This window comes from Rosa rugosa, chromosome 4 (genome assembly GCF_958449725.1).
Source record: "Rosa rugosa chromosome 4, drRosRugo1.1, whole genome shotgun sequence".
NCBI classification, from domain to species: domain Eukaryota; kingdom Viridiplantae; phylum Streptophyta; class Magnoliopsida; order Rosales; family Rosaceae; genus Rosa; species Rosa rugosa.
This window is the reverse complement of record NC_084823.1, coordinates 44,096,453-44,115,938: the sequence shown is the minus strand read 5'-3', so window position 1 is coordinate 44,115,938 and position 19,486 is coordinate 44,096,453. Positions and strand designations below refer to the sequence as shown.

The following is a 19,486-nucleotide window of genomic DNA, read 5'->3' as shown; positions in this document are numbered from 1 at the left end:
AAGTTGTTATAATTTTAGCTTTTAAATTTAATACATGTGGTTAAGATGTATTTGTCTCTCACAAACCTTGAAATTGTTCTTTTTTTTTAATAAGAGTGGTGTAAAGAATATAAGAGCTATTGAGAGAAAATTTGGAAGTTCTAATAAAAACTTTCGTTTTTTTCATAATAAATGTGATAAAAATAAGAAGCCATTCCACATGCTCTCATCGCAAATATGATTATTCCTTTCTTAACTAAAGCGCATGTGATACAATAGGAGCACGTATCCTTGACTATATGTATTGATCTCTTGATCAAGTAACAAATACAATACTTCTGAGTAGACATTTATTTCAAATGCATAACATATATAGTACTTTTGACTAATCATTATTTCAAATTATTTCATAACATAGTGACATAGTACGTAGAGGTGGCACCACCATTCAAAGTCGGCTCTGGCTCTGGCTATGTTTGATCATAACATGTTTCCGAAGGCCAGGGATGTGAGTACGCATCAAGTAGTCTTCCCAATCAATGCATCTTGGATCAAAATTAAAAATTTCAGCGTCTCTGTAATTTTCTGTTGCTATCCTTCGCAACTTCTCCAAATTGGTGTCGTCAAAGCTGCACGTACAACTCTGAACATCAATGCCTATTGCATGTACGATTTATAAGAAATAACACAGCTTACCTTATCTTTAATCATCAATTAAATGCATAGATTAAGCATACGTACATGCCCTTATATAGCGTAAATGGTCGGTATATCTCAGCCAACCGCATCGCAAATGTGATTTTTCGGTTATAGTTGGCATATAATTCTTGAAAATATTGATCAAATTCTTTATTCAAGAACTTTAATACCTTCAAGAAAGAAAGAACATGAACATATCATCAATAATTAGTTTACGTCACAGAAATGAAACAACTTATACAAAATAACAGAAACAACTATGTTTTGTATTTGTTTTAATCATAAAGATAAAGAAGTACGTTGAACTTGAAAACTTTTGTCACACATGAATTGCGGAGAAAAGTATCACTATTATAATTTAGTAGTTTCTGTATCCCTTCAGTATGCTAGCATTGTATGAATGATATTTGAGGAGTAGTAGAAATGCTTTTAGATAATGGGGGAGATTTTTGTCCCAAAAAAAGAAAGAAAAAGAAAGTAGGGGAGATGGAAATATTAGGGCCTGTCCGGTAACGTTTTGAAAAATGATTTTTCAAAAACCGATTTTGAAAATGAAAACGAGAAAACAAGATTGGATTTTTGAGATCCGAAAATGTGTCCGGTAGTTTATTCCGAAAACAATTTTCAAAAATGAGTCCGGTACTACCGTATGAAAATACAAAAAACAATGAAAATGTATACATATATCTCCGTGTTTTCTAAAATATGAGAATGAAAAGGTAAAAACGTCTATTTGTCGTTTTCCTGTTTTACGAGTAAAATAAAAAATCATTTTCAATTTTTATTTTCTGTATTTTTGAAAACAGACCGACAAACGCATTTTCAAGCCATTTTCATTTTATAAAATGAAAAAGATGACTTGAAAACATTACCGAACGCCACCTTAATGTTTACTTCCTTCCATTTTATGAAGGCTTCCATTTTTTGTCCCAATCATAAACCGTTATTTCCTATCAATAGATTTTTCACTTGCTTCTCAAATCTCTAGATTCAATGTCTAAAAGCATGAAGTGCACACACTGATGTATCATATATGTTAGTTCTCGTACGAGTTTAAGAGTTCTTTTTGTGAAACGTTTGTTTTGATAACACTCATATATATATTTTTCAAGATAAGCGCTTTCGAGCTAACCCGCTTTTAGACCAACGTTTCGGTCACATATCGGCATCTCCACTGTTCAGTTTTTAGGTCCTAATGAGTAAATCACTTCTGAAAATTTTCAGCCAAATTGATGATCGTTTGGGTACCGAACTAGATCAATTCAATGGACGAACCGAATGTGTTTAACCCGAACAGTTCGTGTTCATAATTAGTAAATCACGATTATGAATACCCAAATGATCATCAATTTGGCTTAAAATTTTCTTAAGTGATCTACTCATAGGAGCCAAAAAACTTAACGGTAGAGATGCCGATATGTAACCGAAAACTTGGTCTAAAAGCCGGTTAGCTTTACAGCGCTCCTCTATATTTCAAAACGCGCGTCATGAAAATGATATATTGGCGTTATCAATTTGTCATCAGGAAGTGTCATTAGAAAACATGAAAGGGCAAAAAAAAAAAATAATACCTCCAATGGTAACATGTAGCGGATTTGCATGTACGAGCGAAATGCAGCCATAGTTGTGAACATTTTCAACTTCTCAACCTTGATCGGGATTCCATCCTTATAAAGCCATGGATTTTTGGTGCAGTATTGGAACATAAAATTTGTCCACTCAGACATTTTAATTGGATTTCTCAAGGACGTTCCCACATGATAAATCATTCCAGGATTTTCAAGATATTTGTTGGCATTCACTACCATCGCCGTAATTATTGAATTGGCCACCATATCAACTGGAATCTGCATATGTGATCCAACTATTAATATTACATTTAATGTGTTTCACAAAACAATTTCCACCGTAACATTAATGAAATCCAATTCTGATAAATTATTTCGTATTACTTTTATCACTAACAGAGTGGGCATATCCGACTTTTCATTTATCATTAATGAATCTTCTAATTTACCATAATATTTTTTTTTTAACATTTACCATAATACTTATCACTTACCTGTTATAACATATTTGGCAAATGACATGACTCTTTTATTAAACCACGTTATAATTTATGACGTAAATCTTCTAATTTATGACTGACATCTGCCACATTATAAATTATTTTATTGATCTCCTATGTAAGTTGGTATTCAAAATATGTTTAGTGAGTTGTAGCATTAAATCACTAGTTTAAATCATTTGTTAGAATACATTGTTTTAGTTGAGACTCTTATTATTATTTCAGGAAGTTCTCATTATGCTTATTGTAATATGAGGTTTAGGCACTATGTCCCCCGCCATGTATTCTGTAGTTTCATTAATTAAGGCTTGAGGGCAGCCGCACCGGGCCTTATTCAAAAAAAAAAAAAAAAGATAGATGAGCGGGTCAAGTATTAAAAAATGGTTAAAAAGTAATGTGGTATGAATTAATAATATAGAAAATTTTCCTCAAAGAAAAAATATTATAGAACTTCTGATGTTAGATTTTTTTTTTAGATTTTAAAAATAAATATTAAATAATATAACAATGCTAAACGTATCCGCATTTTCTTCTACCACATTTAATTCATATGACAGTGGAGGATACAGATTCAATCACATTAACATCAAAAGGTGGGTAGGGCATTAAAAAAAAAAAAGGAAGATAATGTGGTATAAATTAATATTATAGAACTTTTCATGTGAGATGTAGATCTTAAAAGAAGATTTAAAATAATATATATACACCTTTATCTAGATATAAAGTGAACAATGATGCAAGTATTATTGTTTATATTTTTCTTCTTCTTCTTTTATTAATTTTAAATTATCTTATTTAAGTCTCAACTAACTCACATATATAGCCGAATGATGCAAATCACAATGTTAAACCTACCGCATTTTTTTCTACCACAAATCATATGATGTGAACAATGATGCAAATATTATTGTTTAAATTTTTTTCTTCTTCTCTTATTAATTTTAGATTATCTTATTTAAGTCTCAACTACCTCATATATATATAGCTGAAATGAAGTATAGAAAAACGTGCTATATTTAGTATAGGAATTGTATTGTACTGCATCATCAACAATAGATCCAAAATTCTCATTGAAAAAAAAAAACAACTGATCCAAAATGGTTAACTCACCAAATCCAATACAGCTGTAGGATCCATAGGCAAACATGTCAGTGCCCCCTTCCAAAAAGTACCAATTAGGCTATCAACGGTTCTGTAACCATCAAACTCGACCAATGTGAATTTTAGATTGGTACACCATTAGATATATGTCTTATATTCGTCTAGTATTAGATATATTAGTTGAAAACTACATGTAGTTTAAAGGGTTGATTAATAGACAAAGAATCTGATTGGTCACCTCGTTTTGGGTCATGAATCATAATAAATTATCAAGGAAAAATGTTAAAGCACACCTTTATTCATAATTATTACCTGTAACCTTGAAGCCAACCTGGAAATGGTTCCTTGTAAGTGCTCGTAACTGTAGCTGTGCGTATGATGGTAATGGGTAAATTACCTTTTGATTGTTCAAGATACACTTCTGCCATCGCTTTTGTAAACAAATAAGTACTTGGCCAACCATACAACTTTGACCTAATTAACCATGTGAGTATAATTAGGAGAAAAACACAATATACTCTTCAAACATTTTTTTTTTTTGAGAGAAAAACGACAATATTTTATTAATCATGCAGACTAGTGAGCACAAACCTGAGTAACAAACATAATTAAGAGGAACTAATTATATGTAATTTATATTCAATATATATGTGTGCACGTGTGTAACATTTCCATAAACATGCACCAAGATTCAAATGAAGATATTTGATTTTCCATGATAACTTTTGAGTAAAAAGGAAAAGACCCAAGATTAAAACTCTTAGAAACATCATAAAGCAGAGTTAAGTCAATGCTCAAAAACCTTGCAAAGCCCAAGTCCTTCATCTTATTCGTAATAACTTTTTCTGAAGCATTTTGTGCTTTTAGTTCATTTAATTTTTCCACCACCATGTTCCTTTCCAGTACTTTCAAGTCAGATTTAGTGATTTCCTTTCTCAACTCATCCATTGGAGAGGAGTCCTCCAGTATAAGCCCAATCCTTCCGACGCCCACATAAGCTAGAATACATGTACGCATCATAAGTCAACAAATTCAAGAAGGATGTACAAGAGATAAAATAATAATACACTTGATGGATATTTTTTTTTCCTTTAGAGGAATGACAAGATTTCATTGATTGAAAAATCATATGACCATACTAAGTCAAGTTAGAATGTCCTAACAACCTAGTTGGATTCTTTATAGTGTCGAAGCTCAAAACTGACCAAACTAGAACCCACCAAACCAAGGGTACTCAATACAAATGACATGCTCACTTTTTCGAAGGACTAAATAATTCAAAAAGAAAGAACAAAAACATCAAATTAAAGATAAACCCTATCCTATAAACAAGACTTATCCTCCCAAATTTGAGAAAAATTTAGGCCCCTAAAAACATATTATTGTACACCAGCATGAACAAATAAGGGAAGACCAACATAAGCGCATCCAAGATCAGAATGTGCTACACCCTCCTAAAGGGGACAGTCCAAACCAAACTCAAGTCTTAGAGAGAAAGATAATCAGGCTAGCCCGAAAGCCCAAACCCACCAATCTCCATCCCTGCAACCAAGGCTCAGCGAGAGCCGACCCACTAAAGGAGCTACTTCCAAACCAGAGAACCGTCAAACCAATCCGCCGACCTTCCTCCAAAGAACCTCCGGCCAACCACCTCTGGTGGACAACCTCTTCCCTCGGCCATAGTGAGCTACAAGGATTAGAACTGCCTTAGAAATGGCTTGGGGGCAAGCTACACTCAAATCACTTCACAAGGATTGCCACCGCCCAATACGGTAAAGCAAACCCGGCCCGAACTCTACGCCTCATCTATCAAGCGAGATCAGAGGGAAGTCAAAACTTGCACATGAGCTTCTACGACGTTAGGAAGGGTAGTCAGTAGCTCCGCAAGGCTCTATGATATCAGATGTCCACGCTAGCCACCACATCCGATACAAGGAAGAAAACAAGATCGTTTTTCTCCTCCACGAAAACCGATTACAAGAACGAAGCTCCTAATAGGAACCCTGTTCTCGTCCTCCATAGCACAGGGCTAGACGACGCTTCTACTGGGTGGAGGAGAATCCCAAGGGTCCGCCACCACCTCTACTCTCAAACCCTAGGAGTCGAATGTTAATTTGATCATTCCTAATACAATCGATCAAGATTAATAATACATAATTGGACTAACAGAAAGATGGATCAGACAAATCAAACCTATAATTTTTCTTATATTGATAAAGTATTATGTATTATAGGTACTTTTATTTTATTTATCTTCACTTTTACTATAATAGGAATTGGTATAGGGAGATTGTTGAAACCAAAAATGCCTACTTTTCTCTTAACTAGAGAGGGAAAGAAAAAAAAATTATAGAGAAACTGTTGGAAATTGTCTAAAATGAATTGTTTGAATAGTCAATCGGCCTTATTTGGTACGTGAGAGCATCCATACTTTTAAAAAGTATGGAAGCCTTTAATGGAGAAGTAATTATGCGATATTAGTTCTATAGTAACAGTTTAGTTCTATAGTAATAGTTAAAGGGAAACATCTATCATTCCCTTAACTGAGAGGGGACTATTACACTTGAAAATTCACCCCGCTCGTCCAAAATATGTTAGAAGGGAAACAGTACAAAACAGAAAAGAGGGAGGCGGGGGAGGACTCAAAACCTATACTAACAAAATAAATTAAAATTGATCGAAGGCCATGGAGGAGTCAAATCCCAAGCATGCAACAAGAAAAAGGGCCTATACCTCTCTCTCTCTCTCTATATATATATATATATAAGGAATGGACATCTAATTGTAGCACAAAATGGAGAGTGTGGAGAGGTAGCTAGCATGAACTATACTATGTTTTGTCATTTTTTTTTAAATCCCAACTCATTCCATTTCTCATCATATCAATGAGATTTGAACAACGTTCACGGTGTTGATTATTCAAAATGATAATCAACGATCCATGTTAATATCAGAGTGACTTGTTTTCTTTTCTTTCTAATATGCGCCTGATACGTACGCTAACCTATTCTAAATATATGATAATCAACAATCCATTTATAAATGACATTTCTTGGTTCGGGGGTGCAAAGTGACCAGAACAAATACTAACCAGTTGATATGTGAACAAGCATTTCTAGTTTCAAACACTTCTTCGCAAAGCTCAACACATGCAGAACCCCAAATGTATTCACATCCAAAGCAATATCATACCTGCACATACACATATACACATGTATCCATATTACACACACTATGTATATACATAGACACAACATATATATATATATATATATATATATATATACACACACACACACAGTCCGGCTACGGTGCGGACCTCCGTACCGTGCGGACGGTACGGATTTCCCTTTTTCCCCCACTTTCCGGCCACATTTTCACATCTTAACCGTTCAGTTTTTAGGTCATAATGTATAGATCACGTCTGCAAAATTTCAGCCAATTTGGTGATCGTTAAGGCATCCAAAACTGCAATTTACCATTATAAATACGAACGGTTCTAGTTCTACAGATTAGGTCCGTTCGTGTAAATTGCAATTTTGGACCCCTTAACGATCACCAAATTGGCTGAAATTTTGCAGAGGTGATCTATACATTAGGACCTAAAAACTGAACGGTTAAGATGTAAAAATGTGGCCGGAAAGTGGTCGAAAACAGGAAATCTGTACCTAAATTTCGGTACGGACGTCCGCACCTGAGAAATATCCTATATATATATACGGAGCCAATCGAGAGAGGACGTCCGCACTTTTGCTAAAGTGCGGACGTCCACGCTGCAACTCTGCTCAAGCCTCGACGGCGCGGCGCCGGTTGCCGGACGGAGGCCAGAGGTCGGACGGACCAGTCTGCAGTCCGGTGGAGTCGCCGGCGACGAGGTTGCAGCGCTGCAGGTCAGGTTGCTGCCCAGAACTTGCAACCTAGATCTCCTCCGACCTCGATCGCTGCCCAGAAAGGTCTGGGATGCCTCCGACCTCCGTCTGGCAAGCCCCGAGCCGCTTGAAACGCTGCAGAAGAGTCGATGTCCGCACTTTAGCGAAGTGCGGATGTCCGCTGTAGATCGGGCCTGTATATATATATATATGTGTGTGTGTGTGTGTGTCTATATATATATATATATATATATATGTTACCAGGGTCCTTTCACTAACAGATCCCTTTTTTGGTCATTTTAAGGGATCTCTTGGACCTACTTTTGGATCGTATTTCGGCATCTCAACTGTTCATTTTTTAGATTATAATGTATAGATCATTTCTGCAAATTTTCAGCTAAGTTAATGATTGTTAAGGTATTGAACTAGATTAAATCAATGGATGAGTCAAATCTGTCCAACATAAACTGTCGTGTTCATAATTATAAATCGCAGTTATGAATGCCTTAATGATTATCAATTTGGCTGAAAATTTGCAGAGATGATCTACTCATATATATCTAAAAACAGAACGGTAAAGATTTAAATATAATATGTGATCAAAAAGTGGGTCTAATGAGCAATCCCTTAAAATGGCCAAAAAAAAAAGGATTCCTCACTAGAAGGGCACTATAGATATTACATATTATATATGTATATGTATATATTTCTTGCAATATGTATGTAAGATTTTTTTTTTTTTGGACATTTAAAATGGTATATGAATGTTCTTGTATATATATATAATTTGGTCACCCGGTTATCAAATAAAAAAAAGTTATGATTACCCACCTTTTGAATTTAATAACAAGAGCCAAGATGAAATAAATATGTCTACAGTACAATATCTTAATCTATGTCTTTAATATTAAATTTAAGAGTGGATGACCACAAATTCTTTAATCACATGAAGGTAAACACCATTGATTAATAATATACATATGTTTGTATAAATTCCTATATATATAATGGATTACCTGCCATCAAAATCCACGGTAGCTGCAAAATGAAGTATAATTTGTATTTCATTGCACATACGTTCCCTCAATTCAAATCCTTTCACTCCTATTTCTGCAGAAGCTACATCTCCCGGAATAGCAACTACTTTTTCTGAAATGAAGGATTCAAAATCTGTGCCCCATTTTTCTCTAAGAACCCTAAATAACTCTTTCTCTATAATCTTAATAAAATAGAACAAAAAAAAAAAAAAAAGATTAGTAAGAGGATGTAAGTGTTAATATTTTTGGAACCTATGTATGAGTTTTTCTCAGACCTCATTGCGCATGCGATGTGTGGCAGAGTTGGCATCAGAAGCTCTTATAAGAAGGTAGAGCTTTCCAATATTTGGTTGAACCCTTAGTATCTTCTCCACAAATACTGCATGAATTTGCAAATTAAATTTAATATTAGCTTTAAGGTATAAATAATTGTTGACTTATATCCTAACAGTTCAAGTTTATATAAGATTCTGAAAAACTATCATTTCGTATAGTTGTATGGAGAGTGAGGCACTGTTCTTCGATCAGCAAAGTGAAAGTAAACGACTCAAAACTCATTAGTCAAACAAGACCCTTTTGATAAAAAAAATAAAAAATAAAAAATAAACAACAACTTAATCTTTTGAGACTGGTAGAAAAAAAAATATATCGCTAGAGAGATGTTAGTATACCCATTCCTAGTAAGCCAGTGCCTCCAGTAACTAAGATGGTCTTGCTCTCCAGATATCCTAGAATGCTATCCAACTCCATTGTAGAGAAAGAGTAGTGAATATTCACAGAGCTAGATGAGGGCAGTTTTGAGTTTACTTGTGCTAAAATTTTGAGTAGTATTTATACTAATCCTTTGGGATAAAGGCAAAATAAAAGTTGTTGTATATCAATGTACCGACTAGCTAGCACAAGAAAAATGATTGCAAGTTTTATTAAATATCTAATTTAGGCCTAACTTCAGATAAGTATGATGAGTCCACTTCTTAATGCATCACTCTAGCTAGAGGCCTAGAGTCTAGTTTGTAGGTTTGCAACCTTGTTTCTCATCCAAACAAACAATAAATTTTGTACAGCCAGATGAAGGAAAAACGATAGTACGTACTACCTAATTTCAGCCTTGCCAGTTCAATTCCTCTAAAGACTCTACTAGAAAAAGTAGCCATTCCAAACCGACAAGGATTGGGTCTTTAGGAATTTAGAGTTTTCCATGTGAGTTTGGCTGGTTTGGGTAAGGCCCATAGTATTTTTTTATATTTTAAAGGTCGCAAGATAACTAGTATCTTTGATGACCATTTAATCTACTTCAGAGTTCAGAGTATTAGGTTTTTTGTTTAATAAAAGTGTCTAACTCTAAAAGGTGGGTGTACTAAGAACTCTTTTTGACGACCCCTAGGGTGTGTCATTTTTCAGTTTATGATCTACATGAACTAAACTAGTATCAGTTTATGGTCGGTAAGCTGTGACATGTTGGTAAGTTATAATTCCTCACTGACATAAGTACGAGTGGGGTGGGCTAAGAGTTAAAAAAAAAAAAAAAATCATGGTGCTATATATAAAAGTTTTTCTCAATGAAAATTTGAAATCAAAGCACGAATTAAGCCATAAATCACATACTTTCAAATTAAATGATATATAATTTAGGCATATATATTAATTTCTTTCCCTATGACTTTCTATAAGCTACTAAATGGTACAATGGAAACCAAAGAATGAATGAAAATTGTATTAATTTTTTTTTAAAATCAATTCATCAATGATTGTCATTAATTCAAGCTAGAAGACCATTACATACCCCTCCGCTACCATTCAAAGATAGGCAAGAGGTTGTGGGGATATCAAGATGGTGCATAGGACTAGAACATTCATTAAACAACCGTTGCTCACTTATTCAAGCAAGCCTATCGACTACGATACAACTAGGATATAGTTAAAGGCTAATGTAAAGAAAAACTACATTTTTTCCTTGCCCTTCGAGGTAGGGTTAGGAGGTTTCTGCGAGTACAAAACACTTGCGACATCTCTGCCCCCCATTCTTTTTACCTGCAGCTTGTTCCACCGTTGCTGTTTCTTTGGGCGCAGATGCTAGAGGCTGCATCACTTCCTTAGGTACCAACATATCACCTGGAGTCTCAATAAAGCCTAGAGATTTTGCTGTAAATTTAGAAGGGAATTCAGGCACTGTTACCTTTTTTGTTGCCATGCCAGTAAGGACAATCTATTCAGTAAGGAATGAGTGATGATGTATATTGGGTAAAATTGCAAAAGAAAAAGTGATTGGGTTGTAACCTCATAAATCATTGTCAAATTAGGTGTAGATGTCACGCCCTGAATTTTGAATACAAAAATTCAAATCCGAAACGCGATAACTTAACAAGTACAAGCAAAACACTTAGAAAATTTTTCATTTAAATTAAGCAACTAAACAAACTAAGCTCACAATGTCAATACCGACTCGTTCTTTAGAGTCACACATTACATTACCGAGAGTTTACAAATTAAACTGAATAACAATTCAATAAGTAAACGCACCCACCACACTCACTACATAGCGGAAGACTAAAACCAAAGTACCCTTCGACGTCCACGCTACCGAACGTACTCCTCAGCTTCGACAACGATCACTCGATATTCTAACCTGCACAATAACCCCTACACTATGGAATAGTGCACCGGGTTGAAACAACAAACCCGGTAAGCTTTTGCAAGCTCGTGTGAGTAAACCTAAATAACACCAAAAACACACTTCCGACTCAAGGACAATAAATCACACAATGATTAATTCCAACATCAGAATCCTTTTCTTTTTAAGGAACACAGAGGTCACTACAGTGACAAATCAAATCATTCTAAATGAAAACCGGTAATCCCTGCATAGAAAATTAGTTCAGGAGATCACCGAGAGGCACACAATCCAAATAGAAATCATAGTAATCCCTGCATAGAGTTTAGTTCAGGAAATTACATTAAAACAAACAATTCAAAAGGCAGTAATCCCTGCATATGACTTAGTTCAAGAGATTACATTAAAATCAAGCCATTCAAATAAAACCGAAATCAATAATAAAATCAAACAATTTAAATAAAACAGAAATCACCCTTTCAACTCCATTAAAACGATCCCACAATGACTCTTTTTCAAAACTCGACAACCTTACCTCATAAGGGTAACATACATCACTAAAGTGACAAAATCATATTATTTTCAACTCACAATTTAATATGAAATTCAAGTCCCTCCTCGGACAATAAAAGAAAGAAACCACTTGAAACTCTCTTTTAAAAACGTGTATTCATGAGTTGCAAGTAACCTGCTTGTTACCCACCATGACATACAATGGCAGACAGACTAGAGCTCTAACTGAATCGTAACCATACCCCGGCCAAGGGCATGGTTCCGATAACCCACCCTCGGTCACTGCTGTGGCCCTCGGTCACTACTGTGGCCCTCGATACAAAGACCAAAACATTTAAAAAGTCACACAAGACTCAAAATGTTACACAACCTCAACACTTTCCAAAACAATATTGATTGTAACAAATATTGTTTTCAAAGCTCAACTCCCATTTCAAAAACAATATAGAAATCAATTTCAAAATATTGTTTTCACACCACAAACCACCAACACAATTTAACAAGTTACTCTCAATTATGAAACGTCAATAATATAATTGTTTCCATTCAAAAGAACCAAAACTCATTCATTTCCTTGCAAAATTAAATCACAACCATAGCAATATCGAATTCACCTAACATGTTAATTCCACCTCATTACACAACTGCACCAATATATATTCCACGTAAATATATATATACGTAGTCATCCGCTCAGGATTGATAGTAATACCAACTATAGTTCACGTATTAAAACCAACAAATTCATTTTATACTTAAATTCATTTTTTTACCTATGAGTCGTAGCCCTATGAACCGTAGTCGATCGAGTTCATATTATTTCAAACAAATCTTTATTTTCGAAAACGATTTATAATTATCAATCAATTCCGACAATTAAATAACTCGGTTCATAAATGAACCACGTGAGATTTACTCACCTCTAAATCCTGCTGCGTCTTCTCTTACAGCAGATAATGTATCGAATACACTCCTTCATTTACCTAAGTACAATACGATCTTAACTTAGTATGCGAATCAAAAACGATTATATTTTGAACACCCATTTGCCCTAAATTCTCGAAAGTAATGCCAATTAAGGCGAAACTTCATCTGAGACCACCCGAGGTCTCCAAAATACTAAAACGATCAATATAACAAAATTGCAAGTCGATCGGACGGCCAGATCCTCACGGATCGAAAACCAATCGAACTGAAAACCCTAAAACGCTAAAATTCATAACTTAATCATGCGATCTCCAAAAATTATGCATTGTACATCGATACAATCGTATCGATGTGTAGATTAAAAAGAGGAACAGAAACTGTTCCGGGCCTAGCCGGAACCTGCCGGAAAACACCACCACAGTGGCGGCCCAAAGTCAGAATTTGGCCAAACTTCCTAAACAAAAGATCTTCATCTCAACTTGAATTACAACTTTTCCAACTACATCAAAGTCAAATTATAAGCCAATTTATCGAATTTTACCTTCGAACAACTCGCGGCCGATTGAAACCCTAGATCTTCAAAGCTTCGATTCATCATCCACAAGTGAAATCGTTGCAAGCTACCTTGGGAGAATCCTTCCCCAGCCTCTGGGTGACAAAACCCCTCAAGAAACACCGGCAATGGTGACTGGAGGAGGGAGAACCGATGAGGCGATTTCGGCCCCCGACGCGGTCTCTTCTCGTCGATGATTCTCCTTCCACAGCTCGAATCTTGGTGAATTTCTTTCACAAACCTCTAGAGGGGATTGAGGCGAGCAAAACCCAGTTGGAATTATGTCCTATGGTGGCCGGAGGAGGGAGAACGATGCCGGCGAAGGGAAGAGGGCGAAACCGGGTCGAGACTGAGGAGAGAGAAAGAGTTTCCTTTTTCGGATTTTTTTCCTATTTAACCAAAATGGAAACTTTTTCCGAATGCCATAACTCCTTCATACAAACTCCGATTTTCACGTTCTGTATGTTCATGAACTTGTATCGACGCACTCTACAACTTTTGTGAAGGAAGTTTTCACATAATCCAAACGTATAAAAAGTCAACTCTTGAGACGAAGCATTCCGAGCGAATAATTGTTCGAAATATTTTCCGCTCCACCTTAACCACGAAATCGTGTTATCGAACACTTTAATAACTCCCGAAGCATTTAGGAATTAATAACGAATTTCCGGGGTATTACAGTAGAACCAATTTTCTCTTAAAAGTATTATGCATCACCTTATAATTTCATAATCTAAATCGTTCATCTATAAATTATCTTTTGAAAATTCTCTCAAAAAATAATAAATCAAATCGAAGATTGTTTAGTCTATCCAATTAATCGTAAATTCTCACCCTATCTTTATTACTATAAAGGGAAGCCAAAATTTGGTGTCAAAGGCTTCACCAAAATTTGAAATACTCACAATACCCTTCAACATAAAAATAAAAAATCATTATAAAATTATTTAACAAGGTTATTATGGTGAAATAAAAAAATAAAAACATAAAATTAAGGGGAAGCATATGAGAAGAAAACATCTACATTCCCATCCTTTCAATGATATCCCATGTGATTGCATGGGTATGAGGCTAGTAGTTTAATAATCTGAACTGTTCATTTTCTAAAATTTACATTTAAAAATCTTATCTATAAAGAATCAATCAAATCGAAAATCGTTTAGTCATCCAAGTGTATTTTCACCTTATTCATAGTGTGAGTCTATACAAGTATGATGAGTTGGTGACACTTGTGACTTGTGAGTGTCGAGTTTTGATTTTTCAGCCCATATCTAAAGCCCAAAAAGTAATTCGAAAATGTTAATTGAAATGACTGAAACGTCGCCGTTTCGATGACAGTCCGTTGATTAACTTCCGTAGTAGGAGACGAGCACTAGCTTCTCCTGCACAAAATTTTGCTTCTCCTATACAACTGACCAGTATGAAAACCCGGTTCAGTTCCTCTGAGATTCAAAACGCTCATTTCCTAATCTATGTTCGTTCCAGACTCATTTTGGGGACGTCCGCACTTCGCATTCTCTCAGAAACCCTTGAGTTCTTCAGGTTTGGATTTTGATTCTGGATTGCTTTTTTCAATTCGTTGCTCTCTGTGTTTTTTTGGTGTGAAAATGTGAGAAATTTACTGTTGTCCACCGCCAAAGTTACTGGCTTTGTTGAAACAATTCTATGTGTGAAATTTTTACTATCCAAATTCCTCAGGAACTGAGTGGGAATGTTGAATTTCAGTTCAGTATGATGGAGTTTCTTCTACTGTGGCTGTTGGTCATGATGTGGTGCATGTTAGGTGTTTGTGAAATGTTCAGGGTCAGTAAAAACTGAGACTTTTGTGTTTTGGGGTTTTATGTTGGTCTGTTAGGTTGGTAAGGAAATAAGGGAAACTCTGAGAGGAATTTACTGTAGTTACTAAAGTTACTGACTTTGTTTTTGAAGGTGTGAGATTAGTAGTTTCTGATTGCATTCAGTTAATTGGACCCAAACAGAATGTTGAATTTTCTAGTATGATAGAATTCCCCACTTTACCTCCTGTGTTTGTGATATGTTCTAGGTTAGGTGGAATTTATTTTTTAGAGAGATCATGGTGAAAGTCAAAAGGGAACAAATAGACGAGGCTATTGTGCATTCAGACAGGAAATTTGGGGACGAGTCGTGGCCATTATCTGAAGCCAATTGTGACTCGCCTGTTTTGGAGCCAAGCCCTCTTGGTATGGTGTTTCAATTATCTTTCACTTAAAAGTCGTATATTTATGATACAATGTCACGCCCCGGACCCGGCATCCGTGGATTTTAAGCACCGACCCCGAATCTGAGGTGTGAGTGTTACAAAGCAGAATGTAAATAAGCTCTTCCTTCTAGGCTCTTCATTCTAGGCTCGTCCAACCCACTTCGGCTCGTCAAAACCTAAGTACTTCTTTGCAAAAGGTATTAGAGATGGGTGGGTGAGCAAAACCACGCGCTCAGTGAGTAGATCATGTAATATGTCAGTCCATGTCATTTTACACACGCTAGAAAGTAGTATATCGTATACATATCAATTCACAGCAATTTATCACATCGCATCATCCCTTCTTATTGATTATCCTTCAATTTAGTGACCACCACGGGCACCGTAATGGCCTTCTCTAGCCCTATACCACCGTGTGACACATCCTTACCTCGGCATAATCAATCAAGAAGTTGTCATGTTACATGACTAGTCAAACAATGGATCTAGCACATAATATATATAAACTCCGCATATTTCACAAATAGACATGCTTCACTTGAAAATAGAGAGATATTTCGTAAATAGATAAAATCATGCTTTTCCACAATTTTTGTAGAAAATAAGAATATTTGAAACATATTACACAAACCCACTCACCTCGATAATACGAATCGCCTCCTAGAATACCGATCGTTAACCGATCCTCCTAAAACGAGCCTTCTAGAAATCACCTTTGGATCTAACTCAAACCTCTATGGATAGGAAGATGACATCAAGACGAATCCGTAGCCTTTCGCGGATCCTGAATCGGAGTTACAGATCAAAAGTTATGATCCGCCGAAGTTTTAGAGAGAGAAAGCTAGAGAGAGAAAGCAGAGAGAGAAATCTCTTCGAAATTGGTACGGAAGAATGGGGTGGCTGAATTCCTATTTATAGGGAGAGAACTGCCACGTGTCAAGACATGAATGGTTGGTTTGGTACCACTTGTCAACTTCTAAATCAAACACCAACAAGATTATGCCACTTGTCAAGCACACAAAGATATGATGACACCATTTGACACATGTCAATCAGATCTTGCACATGCAAGACACGTTTGGCTTCTGCTACTTGGTCTCCAAGTCAAGCCTATCGATCAACAATGACACGCCACGTCGCAAGTTAATTTGATTTCCAACTAAACTTCAAAAATTCGTTAAAAATAGTTCGGGAACCCGGAAAATTCACCAAAAAATGCTGCGAACTCGTGGCGATCTCTACTTTCCACTTCCAACTCAAAAATAGAATTTGACCAACTTCAAAATTCAGGATCTCACATGCAATCTAATTCTTGAATCTTGATTGTGAAGATAGAACTTTTTGGAGATTTGAGTTAAATTTTCTATAATCGTCAATTTTCTGATTCTAGTTGACCTGCTCAGTTTTATGCTTTCATATGATAAATGCTCACTTTACTGTTCTAGGAGAACCAGTGGTCCAACCAGGCGATCACCAAGATGTTGGACAGAGAAAGAGGTCAGTACTAAATTTAAGTTTCTCGGTAACTAGTTACTTAAGAAACTAGTTGGAGGCTGAGGGCATACAACTTACTTTTCAAGAAACTTCTGATGCTGATATAATTCAGCATTCCAATTTTAGATACATTGTTATTGAAGAGGGAAATATTAAATTCTGATAACTTATGCTGGTTTAGTGTCAGTGTATGTTTTGTGTTCACATGGAATTTGCAGTTTCCAGAAATTTCTCACTTTCTTAATCACATGACCTTTGATGGACAGGATAAACTTCTGATAGAGCTGGTCAGAAAATTTAACGGGAGTAATTGGAAGCAAATAGGAGAGGTTTCCAATCTTTTTCACTCTGCTGATTAAATGCCGTTATTAAAGTAAATTAATATCTACACTGGAATGTATTATCTTAAGCAATATATTGTTTCATTTTCATGATTTCATCGCCTGGTGCGCAGCTGTCGGTAGGACTGTCAATGGGTCGTGTAGGGACAAGGTATTTGTCGTGTTGCAAGAGACAAAACCAAACTCAACCCATTTAATAATCGTGTCAAAAATTTAAACTCAAACCTAACCTATTTATTAAACGGGTTACCTATTTCAAACCCGCTTAACCCATTTAATAAATAGGTCATGTCGTATTAGACAAAATGACCCATTTAACGGTTAACAATGCGACCCATTTAACTAAAAAAATACATAAATTGATTAAATTCACTAAAAACTCCACAAGATGAAGAATATAAATAATTATATATAATTCATAAATAATTAAATCCAATAATTATAAAGCTGTTTAAGGAAAACTGAATTGGGAGAGAATTGAGTCGTGCTTTCTTTGATAATAGGGGCAAGGATTACAAGGCATAGAATCAAAGTTGTACAAGGAAAGATAATCGTACAATTAATCGGATATCTATAAATATCTCCAAGAATATCTTTAATTCAAAATCCTATTACAACTAGGTCAAGTAACCTAGAGTTTGGGCCAGACACATATTCTGGATTTACTTGAACACTCCCCCTTGTGTTGCCCAAACGTGGTGCTCCTATCGTTGCCTCATTAAAAACCTTGCCGAGTAACAAAAACCCTGTGGGACAAAAATAACCTCGGTCGAAGGGGAAAAAAAGCACAACACACCCTTCACGTTTCGAGACCATACATGTAGGCATCTCCCCCTGATGACAACGGTTATGGGAGTTCAGATAACTTCCGTAAACGATGCTACTAACATGTTTCTCGAAAGTGGAATTTAGGCAATGACTTAGCGAGCAAGTTTGCCACACTGTCCTCAGATCGAACCTAGTTCACTTTGATCTTGAGGAGAGTCTGTTGTTGCTGATTATCCTTGGTGTTGTCGTTTTTGATGTAGCCTTGCTTCACTTATTAAAGATAAGCAGCATTATCCTAAATGCTCATAGGCTCATCTGTGGTAGACTTCAAACCACAATTGTTTGAACATGCATAATTATGGATCAAATCCATAAACATTCATGAACTACTTCGTAAAGAGCAATAATCTTTGCATTGTTCAAAGATATAGCGACTAGGGTCTGTTTTGTAGACCTCTAAGATATCACGGTCTTTACCCATGGTGAACACTTAACCAATTTGGGAATGACCTTTGTATGGGTCAGAGAGATACCTAATATCAGTAAAACCTTCCAAAGCACATGTCGTTTTGGGATGGGGATAGTGGACGCAGGCCAGTGTTGGCGGCGTTTCTGGTGTGTGATGGGTCCGAATCCATCATCTTTCTGTGGGGATAGAACAAGCCCATATCAATCGTACATCTCAAGTAACGAAAGATATCTTTTACACCAATCCAATGGTGTCGCGTTGGCGCAAAGCTATATCTAGCTAACAAGTTTATTGCAAATGAGATGTTCGGTCTTGTGCATTGAGCTAAGTATAATAATGCGTCTATTGTACTTAAGTAAGGCACTTCTTCCTTTAGCACGTCTTCGTCATCATCCTTTCGATGAAGAGGATCATTTTCAGAATCAAGACTACGGACGATCATGGGGGTGCTTGAAGGCTTGACCTTGTCAAAATGCCTAAGCATCTATCAACACGATGCTCAAGTTCCAAATTGAGACATAATCTTGTTCTCCCAAAACCCTTCATCTCAAACTCGGATTTCAAGTGTTCAGCGGTTTCCCTTAACTCTTTAAGGGCTTCCAATGATGATCATGTCCAACATGAACCGCGATAGAATCCGAAACTTGTTATGGAAACGCGCGAGAATATCCCTTCCCAATCAAGTAGTCACTTTAGTAAGCATTTCAACTTCATTGTAAACGCGCTCCGTGGTCTAGAGCCACTTAAATTGGGTAAATGAAGTTCACCATGAACCTTCATGTATATTCCATATCTAGATCCTCATAGAGATATGTAGTGACCACATTTGTAGGCTG

At 36.0% G+C, this 19,486-nt stretch overlaps 1 protein-coding gene across 2 annotated transcripts; it reads right to left on the bottom strand.

Annotated features, from left to right (window-relative positions):
* Window positions 1-230: 230 nt before the first annotated feature.
* Window positions 231-9,539, bottom strand: LOC133707371 (probable fatty acyl-CoA reductase 5). 2 transcript variants are annotated; one of them, XM_062132930.1, is made up of 10 exons: window positions 9,425-9,539; window positions 9,029-9,132; window positions 8,733-8,935; window positions 6,939-7,039; window positions 4,650-4,845; window positions 4,160-4,321; window positions 3,857-3,938; window positions 2,250-2,525; window positions 721-848; window positions 231-608 (listed from the first exon to the last, which is right to left on the bottom strand). In XM_062132930.1, the coding sequence occupies exons 1-10, from the start codon at window positions 9,501-9,503 to the stop codon at window positions 428-430; spliced, it is 1,512 nt and encodes a 503-aa protein (XP_061988914.1). In that variant the 5' UTR covers window positions 9,504-9,539; the 3' UTR covers window positions 231-427. The 2 variants fall into 2 exon arrangements, with proteins under 2 accessions (XP_061988914.1, XP_061988915.1); XM_062132931.1 differs by lacking the exon at window positions 721-848 and having other exon boundaries at window positions 482-608; window positions 9,425-9,531.
* Window positions 9,540-19,486: the final 9,947 nt, after the last annotated feature.

Coding starts and splice junctions, on each gene's coding strand:
- LOC133707371 (XM_062132930.1), bottom strand. CDS start 9,503: ATGGAGTTGGATAGCATTCTAGGATATCTGGAGAGCAAGACCATCTTA. Junction 4,322..4,649: donor AAGGACTTGGGCTTTGCAAG/GTTTTTGAGCAT, acceptor ATGGTTAATTAG/GTCAAAGTTGTATGGTTGGC. Junction 609..720: donor TTTACGCTATATAAGGGCAT/GTACGTATGCTT, acceptor TTGTACGTGCAG/CTTTGACGACACCAATTTGG.